Below are 21,597 nucleotides of genomic sequence, written 5' to 3' on the forward strand. Positions count from 1 at the left end.
TGAAAGCAGCTGTATAAAAAAGTGGGCATGGTTTCAATAAAAACTTACACAAACAGCCAGAGGGTAGGATTTAGCCCATGGACTGTAATTTGCAGACCCCTGTTCTAAAGTATATATATATATATATCTTAAAAGTGGAATTGCATGATCAAAGGGTTATATACACCTCAAACTTCATTAGACATTAACGTTCTCCAAAGCAGGTTATATCCATTTTCAATTCCATTTGCAGAGTCAGAGTTCCCATTACATTGTTAGATTTTTTTTGTCTATCTGATGGCTGGAAAATGTACCATATTTAAATTTGCATCTTCTTAATTTGCATTTCTTTAATTTGTGAGGTTAAGGACTTACTCATATATTTACTGACAGTCTTGTTTCCCTTTTCGGCAAACTGGTTGTTTCAAGGTTTTTACCTATTTTTCTATATTCAAAATTGTCTCTTGCTTACTGATTTGCAGGAGTTCTTTGTAGATTCTGCATTCTTTTTCTTTTTTTTTCTTTTGAGATGGAGTTTTGCTCTTGGTGCCCAGGCTGGAGTGCAATGGTGCAATCTTGCTTGGCTCACTGTAACCTCGGCCTCCCGGGTTCAAGCGATTCTCCTGCCTCAGCCTCCCGAGTAGCTGGGATTACAGGCATGTGCCACCACGCTCAGCTAATTTTGTATTTTTACTAGAGATGGGTTTTCACCATGTTGGTCAGGCTGGTCTTGAACTCCTCACCTCAGGTGATCCACGCACCTTAGCCTCCCAAAGTGCTGGGATTACAGGTGTGAGCCACTGAGCCCGGCAGGAGTTCTTTATAGACTCTGTATTCTAACTGCCAATTAAATGTGTTGTAAATACCTTCTCCCAAAACGTGGCTTGTCTGGTTACCTTTTTTCAAGAGACAAGGTCTCCTTTTGTTGCCCAGGCTAAAGTGCAGTGCAGTGGCACAGTCACAGCTCACTGCGGCCTCCTTGAACTCTTGGGTTCAAGTGATCCTCCTGCCTTAGCCTCTTGAGTAGCTGGGATTATAGGTACTCGCCACCACACCTGGCTAATTTTTATTTTTGTAGAGATGGGGCCTCACTATGTTACCCAGGATGGTCTTGAACTCCTGGCCTAAAGTGATGCCTTAGCCTCCCAAAGTGCTGGAATTAAAGGCATGAGTCACTGTGCCCAGTTTGTCACTTTATGTTATATTTAACGTATGTAAAAATAAAAGTTCCATGTAATCAATGATCTTTTTTTTTTTTTTGGCTTTTTATACTATCTTTTGATTCTTAAAAGAGGTCCATCCTCACCTTAAGATCATACAGATACTCTTCTATATTTTCTTCTAAAAATTAAAAAACTTACCTTTCATGGTAAGTTTTTAATCTACCTGTAATTTATTTTTGCATATAATGTAAAGAAGGAAAACAATTCTGCCTTATTTTTCTATATAGATAATCCAATTATCGTAGCATCACTGATTGAAGGTAAATTCCATGAGGACAGAGGATTTTTGTCACTGCTGTATTCCTACTGCCTTGGCGTTGCCTAGCACACAATAGGCACCATTATTATTTTTCCTCATCTAGTGGATCGTTTCCATTTGCATATAAAATAGATATATTTTCTCTTATGAATCTTATAAATCCTCTGAAGTCCATATACCTCTAGAGCCACTACTTCATTTTTTTGTTCTTCTCCAAACAAACCTCCTCTAAAGAGTTGTATAAAAGTTCCCTTCTCCAACTCTCTTTCCATTCTCTCGCATTTACTAATAAGTTAGTAAAAATATTAGAACAGGTCGAATAAAAATATTGTTATACCAGTTCTATAAAATTTCAATTCTCTTAAACTACTTCCAATTAGGGTTTAATCCTGGTCACTCCCCTAATCAAACTGCATGTCAAAGCTATTAATGACCTTCATGTAGCTAAAAATAGTCTTCAATTCAATTCTCAAGTCTTTTTTTTTTTTTTTTTTTGAGACAGGGTCTCACTCTGCTGCCCAGGCTGGAGAACAGTGGTGTAATCACGGCTCACTGCAGCTTTGACCACCTGGGCTCAAGCAATTGTCCCACCTCAGCGTCCCAAGTAGCTGGGACTACAGACATGCTCCACCACTCCCAGCTAATTAAAAAACAAACAAACAAACAAAACAACAACTATGTAGCCTAGGCTGGTCTTGAACCCCTGGGCTCAAGAAATCCTTCTGCCTCAGCCTCTCAAAGTGCTGGGATTACAGGCGTGAACCACTGTACCTGGCCCTTGGGTCTCATTTGACCCATCAACAACATTAGAATGAATCGATCAGTCTTCCTTCATTCTTTCAAGACACGATTCTTCTCATTCTCCTCCTGCCTGCCCAGGCGGGAATGCAGTAGCGTGATCTCGGCTCACTGCAACCTCCACCTCCCAGGCTCAAGCAATTTTCCTGCCTCAGCCTCCCAAGTAGGTGGGATTACAGGCTCACACCACCATGCCTGGCTAATTTTGTATTTCTGGTAGAGACAGCGTTTCACCATTGTGGCCAGGCTGCTCTTGAACTCCTGACCTCAAGTGATCCACCTGCCTCAGCCTCCCAAAGTGCTGGCATTACAGGTATGAGCCACTGCACCTGGCGTCTCTTAACAATTATTATTATTATTATTATTTTGAGATGGAGTCTCACTTCATCACCCACGCTGGAGTGCAGTGGCGCAATCTCGGCTCACTGCAACCTCTGCCTCCCAGGTTCAAGGGATTCTCCTGCCTCAGCCTCCTGAGTAGCTAGGACTACAGGCATGTGCCACCACACCCAGCTAATTTTTTGTATTTTCAGTAGAGATGGGGTTTCACTGTGTTAGCCAGGATGGTCTCGATCTCCTGACCTCGTGATTCACCTGCCTCAGCCTCCCAAAGTGCTGGGATTACAGGTGTGAGCCACTGCACCTGGCCTCTTAACAATTTTTAAGTGTAAAGTTCCGTCATGTTAACTATTGTATAACAGATGTCTGGAATGTTTTCATTTTGCATGACTGCAACTCTACATCTGTTGAACAACTCCCATTTCCCTTCCCTTCCAGCCTCTGGCAGTTATCATTCTACTTTCAGTTCTATGCATGTGATTACTTTACAAGTCTCATATAAATGTAATCACATAGTATTTGTCTTTTTGTGATTGTCTTATTTCACTTTTAGCATGTCTTCAAGGTTCATCCATGATGCTGCCTGTGACAGAATTTCCTTCCTTTTTAAGGTCAAATAATATTTCACTGTATGTGTATACCACAGTTTGTTTATCCATTCATCCACATTTGACATTTGATGTGCTTCTAAGCTCTGAACTATTGTGAATAATGCTGTTATAAACATGAGTGTGCAGATATCTCTTTGACACCCTGCTTTTGGATATTTGGATATATTTCAAGAATCTGAGACCCAATTCTTTTAGATATTTACCCAGAAGATTACCCTGGCTGACCTCAAACTCCTGGGCTCAAGTGAACCTCATGCCTCAGCCTCCCAAATACCTGGGACTACAGGTATGCACCACTGTGTCTATCAACAGTTGCATCATTTTACAATCTTACCAACAGTGCACAAAGGTTCCAATTTCTCCACATCCTTGTCAATACCTTTTATTTATTTATTTAGAGACGAAGTCTCGCTCTGTCACCCAGGCTGGAGTGTGGTGGCGCAATCTCGGCTTACTGCAAGCTCCGCCTCCTGAGTAGCTGGGACTACAGGCGCCTGACACCATGCCCAGCTAATTTTTTGGTCAATATCTGTTATTTTATTTAAGACACAGGGTCTCATTCTGTCAGCCAGGTTATAGCACAGTGGCAAGATCACATAGCTCACTGCAGCATTGAACTTCTGGCTCAAGTGACCCCCCCACCTTAACCTTCCAAGTAGTTAGGACTACAGCTGCGTGTCACCACGCCCAGCTAATTAAAAAAAACTTTTTTTGTAGAGACAGAGGTCTGCCATGTGGCTGAGGCTGGTGTTGAACTCCTGGCCTCAAGTGATCCTCCCGCCTCAGCCTCCCAAAGTGGTGGTAATACAGGTATGATTCATCTTGCCTGGCCACCATTTTTAGGTATACAGTTTAGGGCTTGCTTTTTAATCTAGTGCTTTTTCTATTATACTACATACTCTCTGTGAAAAAGAGAAATTTGAAATGAGGCAAAAATAGATTTCTAAGCTAGATATTATGTTCTTTCAAATATTATCAAAGAGCCTGCTTATGTAACTTACTACCTATGAGAACTTGAGCAAGCTATATAACTACTAAGCCTCAATTGCATTACCGAAAATATTAGAAGACTGTTGTGAGGATTATAGGTATTACATATAAAGTGTCTAACAGAGGGGCTAGAAAATAATAGGTGCATCATGAGTAGAAAGTTTTATTGCAAGGTCAGTAACAAGAAACAGCATAGAAACCATACCAATTTTGGTAGCACTATAGATGTTCTCAATAGGAAATATTTCTCCTAGTCCATATAGGAGAACCTTGGCCAGGGCTGGAACCAGCTGGGTGGTAGTAATCAGAACATTCACACAATTCTTTCTAGAAGGGAGTAAAAGGGAAAAGAAAAGGTGAAACTAAACCAACCTGGGAGCAAGAATTCATATGTGCCAACTCTTTAGAATTTAATTATTAAAAATTAACCTTAAAGGACCTGGTATGATACTGTTCAGAGCCAATGTTCAGCTACTACTCATTATTTCATGTTCATTTACTTTCTATACTAAAGGGCAGAGGTTCTACTCATTTTTGTCTCTTAGTGGACACAGAGCAGCAACTTAGTTAATTCTTGCCTTATTTCCCCTCTAACCATTCTAGTCACAAATACTTGTTGAAAAATACCACCAACCCATGTCACTGATGTCGTATTTTAGAAAACAACAAAAAGTTCTGAGCTGTACTCTTTCATCTTAATGCAAGTCAGTCCATGAGATATGATTTGTGTTTGCTTTGTTCTTTATACAATAGCAACACAGATTGCAGAATACACATTAATTTTACATGTCCTTTACCTTCACCAGATATCCACTCCTTGGTGTCAGTTTTACTGTTTACTACATTGTGGATCTGGAATTCCTGCTTTGAGGGAGGGAGCAATAGGGTATCGGTGCAGACACAGACTGGTGCATTTATTTCCCAGTCTAAGCTTCATGTTGAAATCTCCTTAATCTGCTTAATGTACCCTTTTTCTTTTGAATCTTGCCTTCTTGAGTGGGTTTGGATACACTTCTTGGAGCTTCCTGTACCTAGGATATTCATAATACATCTCCTCCATGTATTCTTTGACGTCACCAGGCCCAAATTCCAGACTAGAGATTATGGGTTACTGAAGTTTTAATTTCTTGAGCAAAAAGTAAGGAGAAAGAAAAAGGATTTCATATATAAATATTCTCTTAAAACTAGAAGGTGTGCTGTTAACATAAAATGACCTTGCTTCCCACCTAACACAAATACTTCCCTACATCATTTAAACTCCTCTCTACCCCATCTCAAACCCTGTTTTAGAGAATGGCTCATCCTGAACTGGAGTAAAAGAATATGTCTCTGAGAGGATGAGACCTAAAAGAACCATTTCCATACCTGGATTGGATGAGAAGTAAGGACTTTAATGCAGTTCCTAACCAGGAATCTGTTAAAACTTCAATTTCTGCTCTTAATCTCTGCAGTGCTTCCTTCCTCTGGGGACTGAGGAGGCCTTTAGGAATAAAAGCAAACACATTTATCATTTGACAACATACATTTGCTGATACTGAGAAAGCAACTTCTCAATTCAATTTAAAAAGTGTGAGTCACTGAAATACTCTACTGAGTTTATATATATACATATATATATACACACACACACATACATATATATATATATTTTTCCCATGAACACATGTGCTTTATTGAATTCCACTGTAGACAGGCGAATATAAACTGCTGTATATAGGGGTGGGGTCAAGAGGGCAGCACCAACAGCCCCAGGATGCAGGGTCATCAGTGGAGTACATGGGCTCTACTACTGGCCTTGGAGGTCCTTTATCTTCTGAGAAATTGCTTGGAAGATTATCACTGAGCTAGTGGTGAAAAGCATGAGTGCAATGACCACAGGGATGTTGAGGAACAGGGTACAGATGTTCAAGCACTTAGTGGTGGAAGCACAGGCCTGGGCCCTAGTCACGTCACCCACCATCTTCCTGTCCCTAGACTTCATGCAGTACGCTAATGCTATGAAGCCCATGAAGCACCAGTTCATGAAGAGCATTTTGAACAGGGTTCTGGCATGGAGATCTCACTGCGGATGTGGATCACAGAGGACATCGAGGGAGCAGAGCTATGGGGTGCCCCCAGCATGGCAACCTCGTGTTTCTCCTTGAACATCTCCTAATTTGGCGGGAGGCCAGTGTTGGCGTGAGTGAACAAGGATTTGGAAGTGTGGTTCTTGGTGTCAAGACAAGACCAGTTGCCTTTTTTGTTTGAGATGGAGTCTTGTTCTGTTGCCCCGGCTGGAGTGCAGTGGTGCAATCTCAGCTTACTGCAACCTCTGCCTCCCGGGTTCAAGCAATTCTCTGCCTCAGCCTCCCGAGTAGCTGGGATTATAGGCAGCTGCCACCACGCCCAGCTAATTTTTGTATTTTTAGTAGAAACAGGGTTTCATCATCTTGGCCAGGCTGGTCTTAAACTCCTGACCTCATGATCCACCCGCCTTGGCTTTCCAAACTGCTGGGATTACAGTGTGAGCCACTGTGCCCGGCATTTTTTTTTTTTTTTTTTTAATTTCTCTTCTTGGAGAAACCTTAGAGTAGTGCTACTCAGAATGCCATTTTTACTTTCTTTATCAGAGTGTTTTGGGGATGTTCAGGCAAAAATAAATTTTTAAAGAAGTGTTGTTACAGGGACACAATAACAACAATAAAATCAGCTGACAGAAATAAGAAGATTCTGGTGCAAGCTCCTTCTTTCATCACCAACCAATAGCATATCTTTGGCAGACTGGTGGACCACATTTTGAATTGCACTGCTTAGAATATGACATCAAGGACCAAAGTGTGAAAAATTAGTGTTACAGCTAGAAGAGTCCTCAGCATTTCTAATCTCTCTGTAAAGAAACCAAACCCAACGAAAAAAAGGGCCCTAAGATTACACAGTAAGTTCGTAGCTTTTGGTCTTAAGAAGTCTTTCCATTACTCCACACAACTTCTATGGTGACTACATGTCCGCTTGCTTCAGAACATGTTGACATGAAATTCCAGGTTGAATAACTAATTCTCTGTACTGTACTTCTGAAACAACTCCAACTGATAACACACTAAAACACTGCCCAAGACTAGATATCTAAGCACAAAAGAGAACTCATATGAATGGGAGCCTGCTCTCAGACACTTCAGTTAAAATATTCAAACAGTAAATCTGGATCTGAATTTTCTATAGTGAAGGTTAAAAAAAAAAATCCTGTATTCTATTAGTAATACTCCATAAAAGCAGATGGCATTTTTGTGAGGAGGAGAACTGGAGTATAATTTGTTTTCAGATTGATGGTTCCACAATGCAAGTCTAGAACTAGACGACTGTCTTAACATTTTAGATAAAACGACAACAAAACCAGTACCTATATATGATACACTCAACTAATACATGATGTGACACTTTCATCAATTCATATTGGTACAAAACATACAGCTGGCCATTATTTTAATCTGTTCTCCAAAGTAGGCTCAGAGGATTCTCACACAGGGTTACATCACTTTGTTCAGGAAACCAGGTCCAGGCATTGGGCAGGAAAAAATAAGAGACTCAGGCTGAATATGGAAACTAACAAAAGAAAGGCTAATGTTTGTGAGAAAGAAAGTGCAAAAAGACTTGGAGTTGCCAAAATAAGAAATACTGGCGTTGAATCATGAGAAAAAATAAGCAATAAAAAAGGGAATCTGAAAAAAGTAATTAGATTCCTAAAGTCTGGAAGCCCATGATTTTTATCTGGTATTAGAGAGCTGTTAACTGAAATGAACCAAATTGATCTTTAAAGTCTTGTCCCTACTTTCTGCACCATATTGTAAGGCAGCATATTATAGTACAAGGGCTCTTGACCTTGAGTAAAATACCTCTAGTCTAGCAGTCCTCAACCTTTTCAGCACTAGGGACCAGTTTCGTAGAGGACAATTTTTCCATGGACCCAGGTGGGGGGCAGGGGGTTTCAAGATGAAATTGTTCCATCTCAGATAATCAGGCATTAGATTTTCATAAGGAACATGCAACTAGATCCCTTGCATGTACAGTTCACAATTAAGATTTGTACTTCTATGAGAATCTAATGCCACCACTGATCTGACAGGAGGCCGAGCTCAGGCAGTAATACTCACTTGCCAGCCCGCTTACCTCCTGCTATGTGGCTGTGTGGCCTGGTTACCAACAGGTGGCTGACCAGTACCAGTCTGAGGCCTGGGAACTGGGGAACCCTGCTGTAGGCAGTCTATGTAATCTCTGAATCTTCGAGCGACATTTTGTATGTATGTATATCTTTGAGGGTGATGGTTTACAGTTTTAAATATTTTCTCAAAAGGGTACCTCACTAAAAAAGGAGCTGCATGAAAGTACACTGGACCAAAAAGTTAGGGAATGTGAATTTCAAACATGGTATGGTTACAAATCTGCAATGTGACCATGAATAAGCTGCCCCCACTACCCCTATGATGGACATCACTTTTCTCAACTGCAAAATGAGGAATTTAGATTAGACTTCTGTCTCTTTTAATTCAAACAATCTATGATTAATTAATTCTAAATAATAGAATTTTAGGCATAGTGGCATCTGGCATTTGAAATATTTCTGGTCAGAAAGAATTTCCAAGATCCTTCAAATCACAACACATTGATATTGCCAACCTACAATCCTGGACCTAGATTTCCATCCGCGAAAAGTTACTAGCTAGTTCTATTTGACTTGTCCTGATAGTTACATAAACCAGCCCAAAAAAAAATGTGGCACCCTATTACCTAGCATTGACAGTAGTTGTGATACATGTCATCAAACATAGTCTACAGAACACGTTTCCTTTAAAAAGGCATTTGTCCAAAGAGAACAAGAGAACTTTCCAAAATTATGCTTAGAGAAGCCCGTTAGAAATATAGAGCTTCCTCCCAAAAAGTTTCAACCAAACCTCTATTTTTTTAAATACAGAGTTTAACATGTTACTGTGGTATAATTTATAAGCAGTTATGGGGAATCTAAGGAATCCCTGGAAAGGAAAGGAAGAAACCAGGAAGAAACAGAGAATCAGACTGGTTAGATGCCACACTTACCACCCACGTTGCTTTTATGCTTATCATAGATTTCTCTCACTTTCCGGTAGCGGAAAGCTAGTTTCCTCATCCAGTCCACACCTCCCTGAACACCCACAGAGGAACCATGGCTGCCACTACCTCCTGAGCCACTGAAACCATCTGTTGAGAAACTGTAGTTGCTGCAAGGAGAGAAGACAATAAAAATTAAAATTTATACAGCATAAAGTTTTTGTTTGAGTGCTATTTGGTTGGGTTCTTGGTATCTGATAAATAAGGCCAATGGCTTTAAGGATCTTCTTCCTTGGTCTCTGTCAGAGTCTATCTTTCATTAGTTCTCTATCTCACACTTATTACTTTTATCAAAGAAAGGATTGAAATGAGAGAGGGAAGGAAAGGTAGAAACAATTCAAGCACCAGCATTCCTTAGAGGTTGACTTGGGATAAGGCATCTTTTTCACTAATGACAGAAAATAACCACACAGTGAAAAAAGCAGAATATAAAATTTTGTGAGTACACATACACACACAGTGATGGCAACTATGTAAAAAGGAGAAACATGAAAAAATAATGAAAGCAAATAGTCTAAAATGCTAACAAGGGTAAGATAATGGTAGATACTTTCTCAAGTGATCTGCTGGCTGGTTTATGTTCATAGGTCACTGTGGTAGCTTCAAAATATATCCACAAATTATCTGATATTCTTCTCTTCTAATTCTGCTCCCCTTGGGTATGGACTATACTTAGAATATAAATAGAATGTGATAAAAGTGATAGTGTTAGGCTTCAGAGACTAGGTTTCTTCTGCTCTCTCTTGGAGCACTTGCTCTGGAAGAAGCCAGCTGTCACGTGAGAACATTCAAGCAGCCCCATGGAGAGGCACGTGTAATGAGGAACTAAAGCCTTCTGTCATCAGCCACATGTCAGAGATTGGAAGCACATTCTGCAGCTCTAGTTAAGCTTTCAGATGATTAGAGTTCGAGCCAACATCTTGATTTCAACCCCAGAAACTCTAATTGAGAATTACCTCTGGGGCTGAAATGTGGTAGCTCACGCATGTAATCCCAGGCTTTGGGAGGCCGAGGTGGGTGGATCACCTAAGGTCAGGAGTTCCAGACCAGCCTGGCCAACATGGTGAAACCCTGTCTCTACTAAAAATACAAAAATTAGCTGGGTGTGGTGGCGCATGCCCGTAGTCCCAGCTACTCGGGAGAGTGAGGAAGGAGAATCGCTTGAGATTGGAAGGCAGAGGTTGCAGTGAGCCAAGATCGCACCACTGCACTCCAGCCAGGGGTGGGGAGGGAGGGGGTAAGAACTACCCCTGGCCAGATGCAGTGGTTGATGCCTGTAATTCCCAACTATTTGGGAGGCTGAAATGGGAGGATTGCTTGAGGCCAGGAGTTTGAGACCGGCCTGGGCAACATAGCAAGATCTCATCTCTAAGAAAAATTGTTTTTAATTAGTCGGGTACGGTAGCATGTACCTGTTGTCCTAGCTACTTAGGAAGCTGAAGTGAGAGGAACACTTGAGCCCAGGAGGCTACTGTGAACTATGATCGCACCATGGCACCTTAGCCTGGGCAACACAGCAGGCCCCGTTTCTTTGAAAAAAAAAAAAAAAAAAGAACCACTTCTGTACACTTAAAAAATGACAAAGATGGTAAATTCCATATGTATATTTTACCTTGACAAAATAAAATTTGTAAAAATAAATTAATAATAGATTTTCTAGATTTAAAATCCTTTAATTTAAGTAGGCTGAGTGTGGTGGCTCATGCCTGTAATCCCAGCACTTTGGGAGGCCAAGGAGGGGGCATCACTTGGGTCCAGGAGTTCGAGACTGGCCTGGGCAACACAGGGAGACTCTGTCTTTAAAAAAAAAAATGGAAAAATTAGCTGGGTGTGGTGGCATGTGCCTGTGGGCCCAGCTACTCAGAAGGCTGGGGTGGGAGAATCACTTGAGCCTGGGAGGTTGAGGCTACGGCAAGCTATGATCACAACACTGTACTCCAGAGCCTGGGTGCCAGAGCAAGACCCTATCTTTTTTTTTTTTTTTTTTTTTGAGACGGAGTCTCGCGCTGTGTCACCCAGGCTGGAGTACAGTGGCGCGATCTCGGCTCACTGCAAGCTCCGCCTCCCAGGTTCACGCCATTCTCCTGCCTCAGCCTCTGAGTAGCTGGGACTACAGGCGCCCGCCACCACGCCCGGCTAGTTTTTTATATTTTTAATAGAGACGGGGTTTCACCATGTTAGCCAGGATGGTCTCGATCTCCTGACCTCGTGATCCACCCGCCTCGGCCTCCCAAAGTGCTGGGATTACAGGCTTGAGCCACCGCGCCCGGCAGACCCTATCTTAAAAGGAAAAAAAATTTAAAAAAAGAAATTGAGTACAAGCCGGGTGTGGTGGCTCACACCTGTAATCCCAGCACTTTGAGGGGCTGAGGTGGGTGGATTGCTTAAGCTCAGGAGTTTGAGACAAGTGTGGGCAACATGGCACTCATCTCAAGAAAAATACAAAAAATTAGCCAGGAGTGGTGGTGTGTGCCTATCATCCCAGCTATTTTGGGGGCTAAGGTTGGAGGATCGCTTGAGGGAGGCGGGGACAGTGGTTACAATGAGCCGAGATGGTGCCATTGCACTCTAGCCAAAAATAAAAAAAGAAATTGTGTAAAGAGTAATAAAATTAATAAAATAAAATTAAAAATGTTAAGTATTTTTTTAAAAAGAAAAAACTAGCTAGGTCACTTTTAAGTTCCTCACCTACAGAAGCTGTGAGAGGATAAATGTTTCATTGTTTGTTTGTTTTTCAAGATGGAGTCTCACTCTGTCGTCCAGGCTGGAGTGCAGTGGCATGATCTCGACTCACTGCAACCTCTGCCTCACGGGTTCAAGCAATTTTCCTGCGTCAGTCTCCCGAGTAGCTGGGACTACAGGCACATGCCACCACGCCCAGCTAATGTTTGTATTTTTAATAGAGACAGGGTTTCGCCATGTTAGCCACATTGGTCTCAAACTCCTGACCTCAAGTGATCAGCCCGCCTTGGCCTCCTGAAGTGCTGGGATTACAGGCATGGGCCACTGCGTCTGGCCATTTAACTGTTTTAAGGTACTAAACTTTGGAGTAATTTGTTGCATAGCAACAGATAATACAATCATACAAACTAGGAAGGATTAATATTTCATAAGTAAAGATCTAAAAATGACTGAACAACTTGGTTCAATCAAAAGTTAAAATAGATCCCAATATGCTAAGAGTGAGATTCTGTGCTTAAGAAAATATAGCTGCTAAGATATGATAGGTTAGCCACACGTATAAGAGAAGAAAAAAACACAAAAAACTGGGATTCAGAGCAGAATATAAACTCTTCAGATCAGACCTTTCCCTGAAAAGAACAGTAAAGTGTCATAAGAATTATGCCCTCCATGACCATGTACCAACACAACATGTACAACTGGATGCTGCACCTGAAAGTGAAACCTTCCAATATTCTCAGCTCTACCTGACTTGGTCCTTATTAAGGTGGTATGTCCAGTTCTGCTCCGCATTTGAGAACTCATGGATGGAACACTGAATTTTGGGGTAGTTACTGGGAAGAACATTTTACTTATAAAAAGGAATAAACATTAAAACAAACTAATATGAAAAGATGTGACAGGTTTTTTCTTATAAGTCTTTAAGTTAGATAAATTTTTGGATCCTTCTTAGCTAAGGCTACTGGGTCAAAAGAAAGAGGAATGAGAAGCCTGAGCAAGCATTTTGCCACTGAGATCTCCTTGGTTTAGCTTTCACTATAATAAAATGTGGAAGACTGCCTTACAGAGATGAGGTCGCCCTATGCTATCCAGGCTGGTCTTGAACTCTGGGACTCAAGTGATCCTCCCACTTCCAAGATGCTGCAATTGCTGTGTGAGCCACCGTGCCTGGCTTGCTACCCATTCTTTAAGGTTCTGCTCTAATGCTACTCCACTGAGCAGGCCTCTCCAATGTTGGCACCACCCACTCCCTATCCCCACCAGAATTCTTTCTTCTCGTGCTCCACAGCATTTTCTATTGTCACCTTCTCACACTGTACATCATGGTTAATTGTGTTTGTTTCTGTCTCCTAACAGGTTGTGAGCTCTTTCAGAGATATATTCTATTTATCTTTGTTTTCCTCCAAACCTAGACAGATCTTGCACATAACAAGTGTACTGGTGTCCAAGAATCATTATGTTTATCACCTCAAGTCTTGGCCATTGTCATCAGAAGCCACATCTTCCACATGTACCTGGTCACACTCCTGTTAAAAGACAAAACACACTACTTCAGTCCAGGGAGTAGGAGTGGTATTACCATCATGACATACTATAAAAAGACTACATACAGTGTCAGGATAATGAAATGCCTTATGGAATCGCTTATGTGTGAGTGATCACTCTCATACCCCTTGCTGTCCAATTCCTTTAAGAACTGATTCACATCCCACAGTCTTCATGAATTCTGTAACTATCCCATCCCTTATTTCTACTCCTATTTCAATATTTCATTTCTCCAACAGCTCATGGGAATAAGCACAAGCTCCCTTACACTTCAAATGTTCTTATGTGCTACACTAGACTGTAAGTCCTATTACAGTGCAGGTCTCTTGGGGCAGGAGCCACATCTCACATCTCCTTTGCATCTCTCTGATCTAGTCCAGTATCCTTATGTAGGTTGTGCCCAGTAAATTTTTATAGACAAAACAGATGCTGGTAGAGTGTGGTATCAAAACCGAGAATGACTGAAATTTCTAACTTCAAAGTCAGGAGTTAGAAGAGGTCATCTAAGTCAATCTCCTCATGTTTTAAAAGTGAGGTGAAATTATTTTCTCAAAGTCATACAATTAGTGAGTGGTAGAAAGAGACTAGAAATAACCTAGGTGTTCTGCTTCTTTTTTTCCCCCTGCTTCTAATCCAAGGTTCTTTCCACCAAGCCCATTCTACTACTAACATAAAATGCCGCCCACTGCCTAATTGATGGATGTACTCCTCTGATACCACCTAGGGTACCTGCATCAGAATCCTCTGGGGAAGTTTTTTAAAAATGCATATTCTTGGGTCCATCCCAGACCTACTTGAATCAGAATTTCTGAGAGTGAAGTCCTAGAATCTCCACTTTTAAGAAGCTCCCCAGGTGATTCTTATGCCCCCTAAAGTTGAGAAGCACTGACCTGGGGGGCAGGAACACATTCAGGTCAAATTCTTCACAGAACTTTCAGTCCCTGAGTGAGGACTATGTCTAGAAAATCATTACAAATACAATTGGCAATAATTATTGGCATGTAGTAGGTTTTCAATAAATGTTTGCTGAATAAAAACTATGATGTCCTAATTTATCAACATATGAAGTTGAGGGAAGATTTAAGCATTATGGAGTTTAGACAAAAGTACTGGAACTTGGGGCACTACTGATTTATTGAAGAATTGTCTGTTGAGTAGAACAGACATTTATTTTAAAAGAGATGGGATTACTTTTGTTGGCTGGGTGCAGTGGCTCATGCCAGTAATCCCAGTACTTTGGGAGGCCAAGGTGGGAGGATCACTTGAGCTTAGGAGCTTGAGACCAGCCTGGGCAATACAGTGAAACCCCATCTCTATTACTAAAAAATAAAACAAAATAAAATAAAACATAAATTTAAAAAAAAGATTTAAAAAATGATTACTTTTCTTTTTCTTTCTCTTTTTTATTTTTAAAAAGACAAAGTCTCTCTCTGCTGCCCAGGCTGGAGTGCGGTAGTGCAATCTTTGCTCACTGCAACCTTCGCCTCCTAGGTTCAAGCAATTCTCCTGCCTCAGCCTCTTAAGTAGCTGGGATTACAGGTGTGCGCCACCATGCCCGGCTAATTTTTGTATTTTTGGTAGAGACGGGGTTTCAGCATGGTGCCCAGGCTTGTCTTGAACTCCTGACCTCAAGTCATCTGTCTGCCTCGGCCTCCCAAAGTGTTGGGATTACAGGCGTGAGCCACAATGCCCAGCCTATAAAATCCTATATTATTTTACTTGAAAATTTTCACTCTTTTTAAAACTAGGTAAATATGTAGTACACAGCTCAAAATTCAAAGGACATGAAGTGAAACATGTGCTCCCTCCCACCTTTGTGTCCTAGCAACTCATCCCTCTCCATAGATGGTAATCACTGTTGGTAGTTTCCTGTGTAGGATGATTGCTTAACTGAGGCCCAGAATGAGAACATAACTTTCCCTATGTGAGATTCACATTCTGGTCTTCTGACTCCCTGTCCTGTGCTCCTTCCACTACACCATGTTCACCTCAAAGGTGAACTCAAATGTCAAAGCCAAAAAATTTCACCATGAAGCTCTTAGTGTTTCCTGGTTTTTCCGGCACGTAACTATAAAATTATTCTGAATATCAAGGTTAACCTATATATGAACAACAAACATGTATAAAATATGATGGGTTAGAGACAAATCAGGAGGCTATCCTTTAAGAATGTAAAATGGAAGAAAAGTCAAAATATAATTGAGAGTACAAATAATCAAACTCACTTTATATATATTATTTAATATAGATTATTAAGTTAGAATATTGGTTTATATGTCAGTGTTTTGCCTGATGCGTTGGCCTTTCTCCTAGTACTAGATCACCTTCAAATAAACTAACAAAAATCAAATTTTTGAGCTAATAAAATTGAAGGTCAGAATCAAAACCGTGGTGACTCAACCACAAGTACTATTTCTCTAATACTATGTATGTATGCCTTAGTGGCCAGCTGGCCTCTCCATATCCACCCTATCTAACCACATATTTTCTAAATATAATAAGTAAAAGTTCTAAATAGTTATTGAATAAAATGTCTCACTGAAGCACAGAAACAATTTAAAATACTTACCTCTAAGTCATTGAAAAATAGATGAGTATCAGCCACTTCAAAAATCATTTCTTCCATTGTTAAACCTGAACCAATCACTACTGTTGGGTCCTAGAAGACAATAAGAAAAAATCAGCTTGACTTGGTAGTCACAGTCCTCATTCTAATCTTCAAATTTCAAAATTATTTTAGGTCAAGGCCAAAACACATGAGTTCCCAACTGTGCTTCAAACTATCATTGATGCAATTTCATTCACAGTTATGAGAATCTACAATTGTAAAATAGAGAAGGTATGGACACTTACAAATTTCAGGACCTTAGTTTCTAGAAATTAGTAGTTTCATAGAGATAAATGAGGACAGAAAATACGTTTTTTTTTTTTTTTTTTGAGATGGAGTCTCTCTCTGTCGCCCAGGCTGGAGTGCAGTGGCATGATCTGGGCTCACCGCAAGCTCTGCCTCCTGGGTTCACGCCATTCACCTGCTTCAGCCTCCTGAGTAGCTGGGACTATAGGTGCCCGCCACCATGCCCGGCTAGTTTTTGGTATTTTTAGTAGAGATGGGTTTCACCATGTTAGCCAGGATGGTCTCGATCTCTTGACCTTGTGATCCGCCCGCCTGGGCCTCCCAAAGTGCTGGGATTACAGGCGTGAGCCACTGTACCCAGCCAGAAAATATGTTTTTAAAAAGACACAATGCTGGCTATGCAAGGCAGCTAGCTCACACCTGTGATCTCAACACTTTGGGAGGTTGAGGTGGGAAGACTGTTTAAGGCTAGGAGTTCTAGACTAGCTGGGGCAACAAAGCAAGACCCCCGTCTCCACAAAAAATAAAATTTGGCTGGGTACAGTGGCTCACGCCTATAATCCTAGCACTTTTGGAGTCCAAGGCAGGAGGACTGCTCAAGCCCAGGAGTTTGAGACTAGCCCCAGCAACATGGTGAAACCATGTCTCTATAAAAGTTAAAACAGAAACAGCTGGGCATGGTGGTGCACACCTGTAGTCCAAGGTACTTGGAAAGCTGAGGTGGGAGAATCATTTGAACCCAGGAAGCGGAGGATGCAGTAAGCTGAGATTGCACCACTGCACTCCAGCCTGGGTGACACAGTGAGACTCTGTCTCAAAATGTTTGTGTGTGTGCACGTGTACTTATACACATATATATCACTGTATATATTTATATAAGATATATACATTATATATACAGTGATACATAATTTATATAAATTATATCACTATATAAGTAAATACATTCACATATATGAATATACTTATTACATTAATATATTATTTTAATATATATTTTATATAATGATACATATAATACAAGATATATATATTGTATTTTCACATTCTGGTCTTCTGACTCCCAGTCCTGTGCTCTTCCCATTATATCTTCTTCACCTCAAAGGTGAACTTAAATGTCAAAGCCAAAAATTTCACCATGAAGCTTAGTGTTTGTTTATAATGTAAAAAAAAAAGTTTTTCATGTAATGATATTATGTGTATATGTAAATACATAAAATTTTTTTTGGCCGGGCACAGTGGCTCACACCTGTAATCCCAGCACTTTGGGAGGCCAAGGCAGGTGGATCACGAGGCCAGGAGATCAAGACCATCCTGGTGAACATGGTGAAACCTCATCTCTACTAAAAATTCTAAAAATTAGCTGGGTGTGGTGGTGAGCACCTGTAGTCCCAGCCACTCGGGGGGCTGAGGCAGGAAAACGATGTGAACCTGGGAGGTGGAGCTTGCAGTGAGCCGAGATCGCACCATGGCACTCCAGCCTGGGTGACAGAGCGAGACTCCATATCAAAAAAAAAAAAGAAGTCTCGCTCTGTCACCCAGGCTGGAGTGCTGTGGTGCAATCTCAGCTCACTGCAACCTCCGCCTCCCGAGTTCAAGTGATCCTCCTGCCTCAGCCTCCCTAGTAGCTGGGATTACAGGCACGTGCCACCATGCCCAGCTAATTTTTGTATTTTCAGTAGAGACGAGGTTTCACCCTGTTGGCCAGGCTGGTCTCAAACTCCTGGCTTCAGGTGATCCACCCACCTTGGCCTCCCAAAGTGCCGGGATTACAGGCATGAGCTACCATGCCTGACCAATATATAAAATTTTTATGCACATTTGGGATTACAGACAAGAGCCACCATGCCTGGTCTCTCTCTCTCTCTCTCTCTATATATATATATATATATACACACACACACACACACACACATATATATATATATATTTTTTTTTTTTTGAGATGGAGTCTCACTCTGTCGCCCAGGCTGAAGTGCAGCAGCACGATCTCAGCTCACTGCAACCTCTGCCTCCCGGGTTCATGCCATTCTCCTGCCTCAGCCTCCCTAGCACCTGGGACTACAGGCACCCGCCACCATACCTGGCTAATTTTTTATATTTTTAGTAGAGACAGGGTTTCACCGTGTTAGCCAGGACAGTATCGATCTCCTGACCTCGTGATCCAACTGCCTCGGCCTCCCAAAGTGCTGGGATTATAGGTGTGAGCCACTGCGCCTGGCCTGTATATTTTTATAATCAGTTTAGTTATATAGCTTATCAGCTTATGTCAGCATGCCAGACTAGACACTAAAAGCCTGCAGAAAATACGAACAGAGGCTGGGTATAGAAGCTCATGCCTATAATCACAGCACTTTGGGAGGCCGAGGCAGGAGAATCACTTGAGCCTCAGATTTCAAGATGAGACTGGGCAACATAGCGAGATCCCATCTCTACAAAAATAAAACAAAATTAGCCAGGTATGGTGGCATGTGCCTGTAGTCCCAGATACCTGGGGGACTGAGACAGAAGGATTGCTTTAGCCCAGGAGATCGAAGCTGCAGTGAGCTGTGTTTGTGCCACTGTACTCCAGGTCTGCATGGCAGAGTGAGATACCATCTCAGGAGAAAAAAAAGAAAAAAAAAACCCTCCTGGCCGGGCACAGTGGTTCACACCTGTAATCCTGGCACTTTGGAAGACCGAGGCAGGCAGATCACTTGAGGCTGGAGTTTGAGTCCAGCCTTGCCAACATGGTAAAACCCCATCTCTACTAAAAGTACAAAAATTAAGGCTGGGTGTGGTGGCTCACGGCTGTAATCCCAGCATTTTGAGAGACCGAAGTGGGCGGATCATGAGGTCAGGAGATTGAGACCATCCTGGCTAACACAGTGAAACCCCATCTCTACTAAAAATACAAAAAAAAAAAAAAAAAAAATTAGCTGGGCATGGTGGTGGGTACCTGTAGTCCCAGCTACTCGGGAGGCTGAGGCAGGAGAATGGTGTGAACCCAGGACGCGGAGCTTGCAGTAAGCCGAGATCGCGCCATTGCACTCCAGCCCAGGCGACAGAGCGAGACTGCGTCTCAAAAAACAAAACAAAACAAAGCAAACAAAAAAAACCCCAAAAATTGGCCAGGCATGGCAGCAGGTGCCTGTAACCCAAGCTACTTGGGATGCTGAGGGAAGAGAATTATTTGAACCCAAGAGGCAGAGGTTGCAGTGAGCAGAGATCATGCCACTGTACTCCAGCCTGGGTGACAAGAGCAAGACTCCGTCTCAAAAACAAAAAACAAAAACAAAACAAACAAAAAAACACACCTCCTAACAAAAACATTAGTAACAATATGAAATAACTGGAAGTAATAGGACAGGCAAAGGAGGCAGATATTTTTATTTTTAGAGATGGGGTCTTATTAAGTTGCCCAAGCTGGATTCGAACTCCTAGGCTCAAGGAGTCTTCTCACCTCAGCCTCCTCAGTAGTTGAGACTACAGATGCATGCCACTGCACCTGGCTGGGGGGCAGATATTTGTATAAAGTTTATTCATAGAAACTGAAAAACATAAGCTTGGAGGTATTTAGTATAGAAATACACAGCCTAATAGTCTCAAAACAGCCCATCCTTCTGTTAAAACTCATATGTACACTGAAGATATAACAGGTTTTGTTTGGTGTATTTAGTTTAAAAAGGGATGTAATCTATTTTAGAAAGATATTTTATCTATATATTTTACTTATATATATCTGGCATATATTTAGCTAAATAAAATGCTCAATTTGGGCTGTTAAAAGTGTGTTAAGGAATAAGACATCAGTCTCTGGAATTTATTAATGTAATCTTGAGACTCTGCTCTGTTTTGAGCCTCATTTCTATACTTTAATCTTTACAAAATGCCATTCTCCTACAACTTCAGCTTTCAGCACTGGTTCTAGTAGTTTCTAGCTTTACCATCAATTCTGCCTAACCATGTAGCCTGCCTAATACAAGCTATTTGCAAGCCATTTGTTGAAGTTTTACATGGAAAGTAAAAAGCCAGCCAACAGGGGTAGCAGAGAAATAATTTCAGTTATGTGTCAGAAGAGGGACTGACTATATAGTCAGAAGAGGGACAGTTACAACAAAGAAGACTCAAATTACCTTTCCATATTTCTGGGCATAGGATCCAGTAAGAAGTGAGTGGAAGATGATGATGGTTTCATCCAAGTCCCACAGAAATACCCGCTGAGGAAAGAAAATATGAAAAAGAGTATATTTTCCAATTACAACAGAATGAAACTAGAAATCAGTAACAGAAAGAAAACTGGGAAATTCACAAATATGTAGGAATTAAACAATACAATCCTAAACAACCAATGGGTCAAAGAAGAAATCATAAGTGAAATTAGAATATACCTTGAGGTGAATGAAAACAGAAATAAAATATTAAATTCATGGAATACAGTGAAAGCAGTACTATGAGGAAAAATTATAGCTTATTTTATATATACAAATATATTATACATATATGTATTTTATATATACATTAAAAAAGACAAATGATCTCAAATCTATGGCCTAACTGCATATCTTAAGGAACTAGAAAAAGAGCAAAATAAACATAAAGCTAGCAGTAGGAAGGAAATAACAATGGTTAGAGCAGAGATAAATAAAAGAGAGACTATAAAAACAACAGAGAAAAATCAATGAATCAAAAAGTTGGTTCTTTGAAAATGTAAAATTCACCACCTTTAGCTAAATTGACTAAGGGGAAAAAAAAAGAGAAGATTCAAATGACTAAAATCAGAAATGAAAGTGGGGACATCACTACCAGTTTCACAGAAATAAGGATTACAAGAGAATACTATGAACAATTGTATACCAAAAGATTGGGAAACTCAGGTGAAATGGTCAAATTCCTAGAAATACATAGCATGAAGTACCAAAACTGTCTCAAGAAGGAATACAAAATCTGGTAAGAGCTGTAACTAGTAAGAAGATTGAATGCATAATTAAAAACATCCCAACAAAGAAAAGTCCAGGACAAGATGGTTTTAATGGTGAGTTCTTCTAAACATTTAAAGAATTAACACGAATCCTCCTTAAACTCTTACAAAAAATGGAAGAGGAGGGAATACTTCCTGACTAATGCAATGAGACTGGCATTATCCTGATACCAAAGTCACACTAAAGCACTGTAAGAAAACTATAGACCAACATCTCTTGTGAAAATCAATATAAAAAT

The 21,597-nt window shown here is 40.8% G+C and overlaps 2 protein-coding genes across 13 annotated transcripts in view; one reads left to right on the forward strand and one right to left on the reverse strand.

The window, feature by feature from the left end:
* The window catches only part of XKR8 (XK related 8), an 87,875-nt gene that overhangs the window by 24,456 nt on the left and 41,822 nt on the right, over window positions 1-21,597 (forward strand). The gene's annotated exons all lie outside the window — the stretch shown is intronic.
* Window positions 1-21,597, reverse strand: part of EYA3 (EYA transcriptional coactivator and phosphatase 3) — a 117,308-nt gene that overhangs the window by 12,966 nt on the left and 82,745 nt on the right. For all 8 annotated transcript variants that reach the window (XM_009203045.4, XM_009203060.4, XM_003891432.4 and 5 more), the window contains 6 exons: window positions 20,514-20,597; window positions 16,114-16,203; window positions 13,467-13,525; window positions 9,267-9,427; window positions 5,565-5,679; window positions 4,405-4,526 (listed from right to left, as the gene is read on the reverse strand). In XM_009203045.4, coding sequence (XP_009201309.1) covers window positions 4,405-4,526; window positions 5,565-5,679; window positions 9,267-9,427; window positions 13,467-13,525; window positions 16,114-16,203; window positions 20,514-20,597 — 631 coding nt within the window. The remainder of the gene's footprint in view (window positions 1-4,404; window positions 4,527-5,564; window positions 5,680-9,266; window positions 9,428-13,466; window positions 13,526-16,113; window positions 16,204-20,513; window positions 20,598-21,597) is intronic.

This window comes from Papio anubis, chromosome 1 (assembly GCF_008728515.1).
Source record: "Papio anubis isolate 15944 chromosome 1, Panubis1.0, whole genome shotgun sequence".
In the NCBI taxonomy this organism is placed as follows: Eukaryota; Metazoa; Chordata; class Mammalia; order Primates; family Cercopithecidae; genus Papio; species Papio anubis.